Here is a 12,114-nt window from a genome sequence, read left to right as displayed (position 1 = left end):
TTCGGGGTCCCATGGCTCTTTTATTTATATTTTGATTTATTAGCTAGTTATTTTTCTAGCTTTTGATCTGTTTTTATTTTTGATTTTGATTTTTGATTTTGATTTTTGTTTTGATTTTGGTTTGCTTGTTTCCAATTTATAATCTATTCTTTCATTTGATTTTGATTTGTGATTCTTAATTTTTAATCGGTAACTTTCTTATTATTTATTTAACGCATCTTAATACTACTTAATTTTCTACTTACTGTACTACTGCTTATGCTATTGCTTAAATTATAGTTAATTGCTTAGGACTAATCTTATTATATAATATAACTTAAAACTAATTACGAGTGTACCAGCGTGTTTTGTTTCACGCTGGGTTTGATTTTCAATCAAACCTCGTTTGGTCAAGTCCGGGTTAGGTGTTAGACGAGTTGCAACCAAAGTAGCATTTGACTGAGCGTGTTGGGTTTCCGCCTTTACTATCATCTTAGCCTGTGTTCGCCATTAGCAGCACTGGATCTGATGGACTTTCAGTGCATGGTTTTCGCTTTCTAAAGGAGCTGACAGCCACTAATTTCGCTTTCAATTGCAAAGTTGCTTTAGTTATTAGGGCTCAAAAGCAATTCCTTAGCAGGAAGGATGCTGCCCTTCTGTGGAAATATTTTTCCTAAGGGTTTTGGCATCCGTAGTGCGTTCTAGTCATCGAGAGTTACTCGGCCCAATTTGGTGTCGGGCCTTACTCCGGGAACTCGAGGCAAAGAACTTTGGGTGGCTGCTATGACCACGGCCGCGACTCTTTACCCACAGTAGTGGCACCTACCGATTGCTAGTCGATAGGGGGAAATTTGTTATCTACCCGAATTATATTCGGATTGCCGGGACCATTGGCCCTCTGCAACTAGTTCCCGGAGCGGTCTCCCGTCCTCTAAGAGGGCGCGCGGTACCACAATCCCAAGAGATTTCCCCTCAAGTGACTCCCGGATTTTGGCTTTTCTGGGCTCGAGTTGAGCTCTTGAGGTGTGGTAGACTCCGCGATGAATGTTTGGGCGTTTACAGGCCGCACCTCACCACGTATTGTTATGGTCCGTGTTGTTATGTTTTGTTTGGCCGGTTGGCCTATAGCCCTGAGGGCAAGCGTTGTGTGTTTTGCCTACTGTTTCTTTGCAGATACAGCGTTTTCAGCCCCACCACGTGAAGGTACACACATCCGCACTTGTGATTGCAAGTCTTCGTTCAAATATACATTGCATTCACTTCGGGTCGACTAGCGTTAGTTGCTTGTCGAGGGCAATCGGTGACGCATTTTATACTTCAGCATTTGTATATGCCCGTACACAAAAGAGAGAAGTTTCGACATCCTCGCCCGAAACAACGAGTTGTTTGTTTGAGGAGTCTCCGTTCTCTGCTAAGGAAGACAATTGTCGTCCGCCGCTTTGACAAAAGATTTTTGCACAAAGTGACCTGGCCAGCCTCGCGGCTGGCCATATGGTGCACTATATGCATCATCCATATTTTTGCTAAGCGGATTATAATCGAGCTTCCTGAGAGCGTCGTGATTGCAACCGCCGGTACTCGAAGACAGCTAGTGTTTGCGTTGTTTCACACTTTTCCGATTTGAGGGTGATATGGCGTCTTCCAAGACATGACCACCCTTCTCTCTGGGCGCCAATAAGTTGGCATAGCCCACTGTCTTTCACCCCTTCGCTTTCAAATATATTGGGGATCTGGAAGTCAAGTTTGCTACGACATCCCTGGCGCGACTCAGCGAGTCGGAACCTTTTTAATCTAAGGCGGCGACCTCCTCGGAAGGAGTACCGATCTTTTCACGGTTCAACGCTCAAGGAGAGCGGAACTAAAGGTTTGACCCTCGGTTTGGGCGCGACGGGACTCTAGTTGCCCCAACGTCTACTACGTCGGAAGCACGCAGCATACAAATCTTACGAGATTTGCTTGACCTGGTACCACTACCCCGCAGAGGCCAACCCAAAATTGGGATGTCAGAAGGGAGACTCAGCCAGGACAGCCAGAGGAAGATTCCTAGGACGATCAACCAACTAAGTCCCCCCTCCTGGGCTCGCGTTCAAAATACATCCCACCCTGCGTACCTGTATTAAGGGATTTCTCCCACGACTCACAGGTCCATCGCTTCGACATACCGAGGTATGTCTCCCCATTGCGTTTCGGTCCAGCCCGCTCACGCTGGTGGGTATCCGTCATTCGAAAGGTTGTTTTTGCCCCGTTCCGTCCCAAAGTCAGATCTTTCAAAACTCTGTCGTTGGGTCAAAACAGGGTTGATCGCGTTCAAATTTAGCCAGAGCCGCCTTTTGGCCACCCTTCTGGGTGTTCACCGCGTCACCCCGTTGAGGAGGAGCAGTTGGCACTTGTGAGGTCTGCCGTTCAAAGAGACCTCACTTTAAAACGCGGGGTACTCGAAGACAGTCAATCGTGACAACGGGGTAAACCGTGGTTATGTCTTGGATTGAGACACCCTTTTCGAAGAACTCTGCAAGGTTACTGCACTCCGCCAGTAAGTTATCGTAGAAGTTTTGATGCTATAGTTTAGCAGAGCCAGTGATCGTCGCTACACCAGAAATGACGTTCTTTCGCAACTAGGCCAAGGAATCCTGGGATGTGTTAGGGTTGACCAGTCGACGACGTTACATATTCACTAGCACTAAGTTGAGGAAGTTTATCCCTAAGATAGACATTCGTATGTCGGTAACGAAAAAGAGCCATTGGAATCCAGAGTGATGATAAGCCTATCAAATGTGGCGATGGGTATTCCATTGGCCGTAACTAAATACAGACCATATCTAGTTAATGGGCTCCTAGCCAGGCATTGTGACAGGAGTGAAAGCACAGATCCAAAATCAAAGAGTATTGCACATTCAATCGAGCTCTCATGGATATGCAGGTGGTAAAGATGCGCTGTCGTGTACCACCAAAACCTTTGTCAGCTCCTTTAACTTGACAACTGGGTGGCCGTGTAACTGCAGGACGGATAGCAACGCTTAGCATCTAGCTGATATACGATCGATATATAATCCACTCGATTTGATAATTTCGTTCGCCCTCAAATCAAAATCTTCCGTGTAAACTATACGTATTAGCAATGTTTTCTGGGTCAGACAAATCAAAATTGAAGAATATGATTAATGGCTAAGTTGGCTATCAAAACTCACTATGATCAGAGATTGTAGAATTTTGCAATGCTGTGCGACTTGCGGTATACATGATAAAGCGCATCTTCACGTTATCTGGGATACGAGTCAAACAGTTTACGCCGCGACCGCCTACTTACAATTAATATATTCAGATGAAAGTGCGTATCTAGCACTTCAGTAGTAATAGCAAAAAGTAGATAAGCGCCAATCAAACGTGATACGTTGCCTTAGTTCGAGCTACAACGAATTATTATGAGCCCAATTAGCAGGGTTTTTTAGAAAAAAGACTTAAAAACACGAGGCATTATGTTTAGTCGGACTCCTCTACAGTAATTCAATGGGTGAAGTCGGTATCTTTTCAGCACAACGTTCTCTTTACAAATCACTTGAGAGAGATATCCTAACGGATGCAAAAAACGCACATGTCTGGAATATAAACGAGGGATGACCTTATATTAAAAAGCATTATTCTTACAAGCTTTCGTAATCAGAAAGATTTCGACGTATTTGGATGCTAAGTTGAGAGTAATATCTTTAGTCCAGGCCTGTAAATTGCGGGTTCGCTTTAACACATAGTCGCTCACGTTAAATATTATCTATCACGTTTCTGTTCATAATACTTCACTTGTCTATATTACTTGAAGCGTGTCCAGTAATATACGCATTTATCATAGATAGTTGTTCTGTTCCCGGTGAGACTCATTTCCGGCAGCAAAGAGATTTCGATGCCTGCAGTAAAAGACAGGAAAATGGGTTGTTATCAGTACTGTATTGAACGTGAAATATTTCACGAAAGCTTCCAGCCATCTTTTCAGACACATTTCTAAAATATTACGTAAAATGCTAAGTGAAAACAAAAAGTAATATTTCGTTGAAAAGTTTCTAAAATCTCTGAGAAATATTTCAAGAAAACTTTCAGTCAAGTTTCTAAAATTATTTTTAAAATCTTTTAAATGATATTTCATGAAATATTTCCACAAAATTTAAATATATTTTTTAGAAATAATACGAAGAAACAATTTTATATATTATTGAAATAGCTTAGATCGAGAGATAATTGGAGGAAATATTGCTTGAAAGATGTATTTTGAAATATTTCCTACTGTATGAGTTGTGAGAGATGGCGTTGGATATGCGCATTTATAAGAAATGTACATAAGTCGCTGAAGCTTACAACCTCCAACATAAATCATTGTTAAATCAATATTTTTTTTACTAAATTTTGAGTTAGTAAAAATATTAGTAATGTTTAGTTTACGTAAAGCTGAAAAATCTAAAATCAGGCAAAATAAAATTAGAAATAAATGTAGCCTTAAAACTACATATTTCTCCTTGAATGAATCTAATTATGCCCTTCTGTAAGATTTTATTCAAAAGTTTATAAACTTAGTGTGTATATGTATGTGTGTATGTACGTATATATTTTCATTCCATAATGTTATAATGTTCAATTGCAAGTCTTGAAGGTAATAAACTATTAACTGAATATTGGATTAATTAAAAAAAATTGTATTTATTAAAAATGTTTCAGGTCATTTATATTGTGATGGAAAAATAGATTGTATTGATGGTAGTGATGAAAACCATTGTTCAATTATTTTGCCTACGTGTAATTCATTTACTGAATTTGAATGTTCAAAGGGATCATGTATTGCTTTAGAAGTTTTATGTGATAAGAAACCAGATTGTGATGGATGGGAAGATGAAAAGAACACTTTATGCAATATTGATGAATGTTCAAAAAATAACGGAGACTGTTCTCAACTGTGTTTTGATTTACCTATTGGATATCGATGCGATTGTCATGAAGGATATATTTTACATAATAATGAAACATGTATTGGTAAGTCTGTTTTGAACATTTTCTTGTAATAACAAAACTAATTTCACTGCTGTATTTTTTTTACTGAGATACTTGAAACCTTTTGGTAGGCTTATTGGTCTTACATTGAGTTATATCAGTTTTGTACATTACAATTTCACTAATTTTAACCTATAAAATGTTACAATTACTACAGTTACCGATTTTTTATATTTAATGAAGACTTGTGGTTTTTTTTCTAAAATTCCCACTTTTTTCTAGTAGCTATTCTTAGACCTTTACATTTAGAATTCCACCAAGAGACTTGATTTTTAGCTTTATTAGATTTTTTACAATTATGTTTTTTAGAAGTTGTACAAGTAAATAAAGGATCAATAACTGGATTAAGAAAAAAAATTGAATTTTTTATTTGGTGGGAGCATATCTTAGTCAGTTGATAAGAATTTGAAGTACTTATCGCTGAAATCTTTATTAAAAGGAGACTAATTTATTATGATTGTTTTAAGTTTAGATGTTTCATTGGTATACATTATTTTTTCAGCATTAATAATGAAATAAATAGGATAATAATCAGCCCTATGGGTTTCTCTACCTATTTGTATATGTATTATGTCAAACAGATCAATAGTACAAATAATTGATTGATTTATATTAAATTGTTTTTCATTAGAACGATCTCTACGTATCTTAATGTTTTTGTTATGTATAAAGTGTTCAAACTTTTCTATACTATCGTGCAGTCGTTCACCATGATCATCTGTTTTCTCACAATTTCATGCTTGATTGTATGAATTCCCATTCACCTAATAGGATTCAGTTTCATCTACTTGTTGTATATTAAATAGTTGTTTTTACATTTATATTGTGATAAACTAGTATCTAGGACTCTCTAATAAATTAAAAAATGTATTTTTAGATTTACATTTGTTATTCTGATGCCACCCATCTCTATACTTGAGTTTTTAATTTTTAAGTATGCTAAATTTTTTCTTACTATTATAAGGAAATCTCTACCTTTTGGTTGGGCTTCTACTCTTTTAGAGTGTTGGCGATCCATTCAATAAGTGATGAAGACGGGAAAATTGAATCGTATATCGCTTTGGTCATACCTTTTTTACCCATGATTCCACGCAAAGGAATGTGTCTATTTCGACTAAAATAATCTGGATATCAGTTAGTCTTTTATAAATACTTCTTTCATTCTAAAATATACATTTAAGTTTTTGATGTATACTATTATTTTTATTAGCCATTATTTTGCTTGAAGGTTTTTTCCTTTCTTCAGATCTTCAGTATAATCCGCCAAACTACATAGATTCTTTTTCAGCTTCTTGTTGTTATTGTAAAGTGCCTTGTAGCGCAAATACTTTGTTTTTCAATTTGGTTATTTTACTTTTCATTCCTCTATTCAAAAGAAGGTATAGATGATGCAACATGTCTATAGCTTAACAAGGAAGATAAGGGAAGTGTGTGGAATCGATTCCAATGAAATTGTGATATGTTGTAGAGGACAAAAAAATATTTTAAATAAATAAAAAAGTATTTTTTATGTGCTAATAAACGATTTAAAGAGGTAAAAACTACCCCTAAAATTCAACTCCAAAAACCGTTTTTTCAGTATATCTAATGCTCTAGGTTATTATGATGTGACTATAGCTCTTAGTATGTTAATGGGCTTTGCTAAAGATTATCGAAAAATTGTAGTCAATATCAAGCATGAACTTATTCTCAAAATATCAAGAGATGATTTCAATGCTATATTAAGCAAACTAATGGGGAATCCTACTGCTTTAGAAAAATCAAAAATTACTTTAACTAAGGTTGAATGGTTGATGCCATATGCGATGGTTGCGGACAAAGAATAACTCAAATTACTCAATCAGATTGGACGAAATCGTGCAATGACAATGAGTTATCGTACTTCGGAAATGTATGAGTATCCAAAATTATCTCGTACATCAAAGCATGTTTGGAGTGTTAAGACTTCCAATCAATTGGAAAAGCCTCGCTTTGTTATTTTAGCTTTTCAAACTAAACGTAAAAGTTCAGCGAGCGTTAATTCTAGTTATTTTGATCATTGTGACATTAGTAAGCTATTTCTCAATTCAAAATGCTATAATATATAGGAATCTTAATTTAAAGATTGATCAAAATTAGTATGCTGTTCTGTATGATATATATTATAATCTTCAAAATGCCTACTACGGTAAAGAAAATGAGCCATTACTCAATAAAAAAGATTTCATTAATAAAATACCGCTTATAGTTATAAACTGCTCCAAATAAAATGAAACATTAAAAAGTGCATCAGTTGATGTTGCCTAGAATTTGAAACTCGAATCGTTTTTCATGAAGATACTGCGGCCTACTGCTTAATATTACACGATCGCATTGTATAATATAATCCTATTAGTGGTGATGTCAAAAAATTACTCTAAAATTAACAAGATATTATGTAATCAATGTACACAATACTTTTCAATAAAAAGAAATAAAATATATATATTTTTCGAATATAATACAAATTATCTATAATCATATTATATACCTCTTGGCCTCATCCTCAACGTGCTAGCGCTGGTGGGGATAGTAGTAGTAGTGGTGGTGTTGACAGCGGTGGTGAAGTTTACCCTTCGAAGAGCATTTTCAATACTGCTCATTGGTTCTCGAGCAGCATTGTTTATCTGAAAAATAATAATTTTAATGTTAATTTAATTGTTATAGGAAATTTATAAGCATGCGAGTATTATTATTTACTTTCTTAAATTTCTTTTTTGGCGGTAAACTCGCAAACGAATTCCTTTTTATAGCCATTTCGACCGCTGCTTTGGATACAGCTCTTTGGGCCACTGCTTCGACTGCAGCTTTTTGAGTGCTACTTCAGCTACAGCTTTTTGAGTTGCTACTTTAGCTACAGCCTTTTCTGCCGCTGCCTTTTTGAGCGCAGTATTTTCAACACCAGCCTTTTTGGCCGCAGCCCTTTCGACTGCAGTCCTTTCGGTAACTGCCCGCTGCCTTGCTGAACGCTCAGCGTATTTTAGGTCCCGTTGCAACTGAAAACAAATACATATACGTACACACATACGCGCACACACACGCATATATATATATGTACGAGGGGTGTTCAAAAAGTAAGATGACTTTTCAATTTTCACGGGCTACGTACATTCAAGTTTTGAATTGTTGTTGTTGTATTGGTACACTCACCACGATCATATATGCACAGTTTTGACCATATAACACATGTTGTTTTTCTGACAGAGGCGTCAGAGGTTAGAAGTGTTTGGTGTGCTCGGCGATTTTCTTCTATCGAAAAGAATGGAGCAAAGAGTTTGTATTAAATTTTGAATAAAAAATGGAATCGAGTGCTCTAAAGCTCTTTAAATAATGACAATTACATACGGAGAGTCTACTCTTTGAGTAAGAAAAATGTTTATAAGTGGTATTATCTGTTCTAAGAAGGCAGAGAGAATGTCGAAGACGAACCTCACCCTAGACGTCCCAGCACATCAACAACAGATGAAAACGCTAAAGCAGTGAAAGAAATTGTGTTAAAAAATCATCGAATCGCTATCAGAGAAGTTGCAAAAGATGTTAGCATACCGGTTGGCTTATGCCATATTCTTTCGGATATTTGAGGCATGGGACGTGTATCAGCGAAATTCGTTCCAAAAGTGCTTAATTTTGAACAGAAGAACCCGCGAAGGAGCATCGCTCAATAACTGTTAAACGATGTCAATGATGATGTTGATATGCTCAAAAGAGTCATAACTGGTTACAAATTTATGGTTATGGTTATGAGGTCAAAACTAAGGTTTAGCTCACTATCTTCATTAATTACCGTGGCGTAAATCATCAGGAATTCCTACCACAAAGTCATGCAGTCAATAAGGAGTATTAACCTTGAAGATATGTGCCGTTTGCAAGAGGCAATACGGAAAACATCTCCAGAACTTTAAAAAAACAATTCGTGGATTTTGCATTACGATAATACACCTGCTTATTTATCATTGCTTATGAGAGATTTTTTGGCAAAAAACCAACACTACATTCATGCCTCAGCCTCGATATTCACCGAATTTGACTCCTAGTGACATTTTTCATTTCCTAAAACTTAAGAAACCCATGAAAGGATATTGATTTCACAGCCACACAAAAAAAAAGTGGCAAAACCCACAGACCAAACCATGCAGACTTTATGTTTTTGGGGTCGCTGAGTCCGAATCCGGGGTCAGTTTTGCCCCACCACGTCACAGTCAAGGGCAAATGAAGGTCAAATTTGCAAAAATGGAGAAAATTGATTTTCTCCAGTCTATATATACGTTTTTGGGGTCGCTGAATTCAAATCTGGGGTTACTTTTGTCACACCACCTTGGTAGTGTAGTATTCATCAAAAACAAACAGAAAGTCATGCCATCTAATTTTTTCTGCTATACCTTACGCGTTTCTCATCGAATGTGACGGTGCAAAGGTTTTCTTTTACGTTTTTCTGCCGTTTTACAATCTCTTTTCAACATCCAACAGTAGTCAGCCAACATGCATGTATCCCATCTTCCTTGATAACGCTTTTCCATCACTTTCACATCTTGATGGAAACGTTCACCTTGTTCTTCACTATAATCACCACAGTTTTCAGGGAAACTATCCAAATGATTGTGTAGAAAATGTAATTTGTAATTCATGAGACAACCCATCACCGTAAAGCTCTCCACCATTTGAGATACAATTTCTTTGTAATTGGGGCTTCTACGATTACCCAAAAAGTTTGCGGTAACGTCCTTGAAGCTAAGCCATGCAGTTTGTTCGATGCTGGTCATGGAACTAATAAACTTATCATCAGCCATCATTTTTCTAATCTCTGGACCATCAAAGATACCTTCTTTTAATTTCGCATCCGATTTACTTGGAAATTTGCTTTCCAAGTACTTGAAGCTCTGAGCATCTTTATCTAAAGCCTTGACGAAAAGTTTCATGATACCAAGTTTTTTGTGCAATGGTGGAATGAGAACGTTTTTAGGGTCAACCAATGGGGTAGCTTTAACGTTGTGTTCTCCAACAGTTAGAGATTTTCTCTCAGGCCATTTATGATCAGTATAGTGATTTGCTCGATCTCGACTATCCCATAAGCACAAGAAACATGGCGTCTTCGTAAAACCAGACTGCTGTCCTAACAATATTCCTGAAACTTTCAAATCACCACAAATACGCCATTGATCCTTGTCATATTTAATTTTTTGCAGTATAATTTTGAGATTACCGTATGTTTCCTTCATTGTGGTGGAGTGCGCTATAGGAACTGAGGCATAATAGTTGCTATTGTGCAGTAATACAGCTTTCAAACTTCTGTTTGATGAATCTATGAACAATCTCCATTCTTCGTCTTTATACACATTAGGTTTAATTTCATTCATTAAACCTTTTACGTCTTTACAATATACTATTTTATCACCATCACGATTCATATCTTCAAAGTATGGTTCGAAACTTTTGCTTCTTTTTCTATAAAAAGATACTCTAGTAGAACTTGCCAACTGATTCATGCCTTTCAAAGCTGAAGCTAAATGTTCTGCTCCATCTTTAGGTAAGTTAAGCTCTCTAACTAGGTCGTTCAGTTTATCTTGAGACCATAACTTTACGCTTTTGTCTTTCTGGCCCGCTGGAAGGAAAATATCATCATCTTCATCATCATCATCAGTTTTTCCATCAATATCACTTTCATAGGATTCATCTTCCAAATCATCACCTACATCATTGGTAGCATTGCCATTATTGTCATCACTTATGTCGTCACAATCTTCGTCATTATGATCTCCATCATTCGTATCCGATTCAATGGATAACTTCTCAAGCACATAAAGCTCTTCATTGGTACTCGATTTTTCAACAGCTTTTTTTACAGAAGTGACTTTAGCGTAATTCACTTTTGTTTTTGATTTACTATTCAATCCTGAAACTTCAGTATTGCAGAAGTAGCAATCTTCGCTTCCATCTGGTTGATACCATTCCATTGGGCTAATAAATATGACATCATCACGTTTTTTTGTCTTTTCCCATTTACAAAGCATTTTACGACATCGTTCGCAGATGCTACCTGGAGTCCACTCTTTTATAATATCATCCGTCTCTAATTGAAAACATGATTTGTGAATTTTTCTGAGGCGTTCATTAAAATCACGACGAAATTTTTTAGGAGTATATACTCCACAGACGAAACAAAAAAGATAACGATTTTTTTTGCAATTATGACGAGAAGTAGAAGGTAAATGTTCCATGATTGACAGTATAACCCCGCACGTTAGGGATCCTGGTCCGATCGCAGGTGAGTCCGCTGTCCCGGAGGTGATAACTCTTATACCTCTCCGGGGCTAAGTATAAGAGCTTTCCGACTTTGACGAGGACAGTGTCAACTCGTCGTCAGACACACTACAGCTTCATCCTCACACCCTAACGCCCCCCTGCAAGGCAGTGCGCTTCCACTGGCATCGTTACCTCGACAAACTAATGAGCGGATCATCCCACACATCCCTATTTAGAGCAGTGTCACCGTCACAGTTTTTGTCGAGGCAGCAGGTTAAGGCAACTTTGAAGGAAAAATTCATATTTGAATTCTTCTCATTCATGTCACCATACATTTATACAATTAGCAAATACATGCTGGTTTTCTAAAAAGTTCTCTACTCATGATACAGAAAACTCTAATGCATTTAGGAAATTGTTGAACGTACGATTTCACAAATATGAAAGAATTAAATATGATTTTTAACTTTTTGGGGGGTAGCAGAAGCCCAAATTATGAAGTATCTGAAATTGTTGAGAACATAACGCCGAAGTAAGTGGCGGCAATGATGAGGATAGAAGTGATGACTCGGATGATGATTCAAGGTTGAATTCTACGAAAGTGATAACGATGGAGAAACTAAAGAAGACGATGATGACGATGACAATGTTTTCCTTCCGGCGGATCAAAAAAAAATAACATAAAGTTATGAACTCAAGGTAAACTGAACGACCTTGTTAGAGAGCCTAGTTTGAAAGATATGAATCAGTTGGCAAGTTCTACTAGAGTATCTTTTTATAGAAAAAGAAGCAAAAGTTTCGAACCATACTTTGAAGATATGAATCGTGATGGTGATAAAATAGTAT

General features: G+C 37.0%; 1 protein-coding gene across 1 annotated transcript in view; it reads left to right on the top strand.

The window, feature by feature from the left end:
• Positions 1–2,759: 2,759 nt before the first annotated feature.
• The window catches only part of LOC131668552 (very low-density lipoprotein receptor-like), a 119,450-nt gene continuing 110,095 nt past the window's right edge, over positions 2,760–12,114 (top strand). The window contains exons 1-2 of the mRNA XM_058942837.1: positions 2,760–2,862; positions 4,681–4,992. Of these exons, the coding sequence (XP_058798820.1) occupies positions 2,760–2,862; positions 4,681–4,992 (415 nt within the window). The remainder of the gene's footprint in view (positions 2,863–4,680; positions 4,993–12,114) is intronic.

This window comes from Phymastichus coffea, unplaced genomic scaffold (assembly GCF_024137745.1).
Source record: "Phymastichus coffea isolate CEN01 unplaced genomic scaffold, Cenicafe_Pcof_1.1 PCOF00079, whole genome shotgun sequence".
Classification (NCBI taxonomy): domain Eukaryota; kingdom Metazoa; phylum Arthropoda; class Insecta; order Hymenoptera; family Eulophidae; genus Phymastichus; species Phymastichus coffea.
The sequence above is the reverse complement of the archived record's forward strand: the minus strand, read 5'-3'. Positions and strand labels throughout refer to the sequence as shown.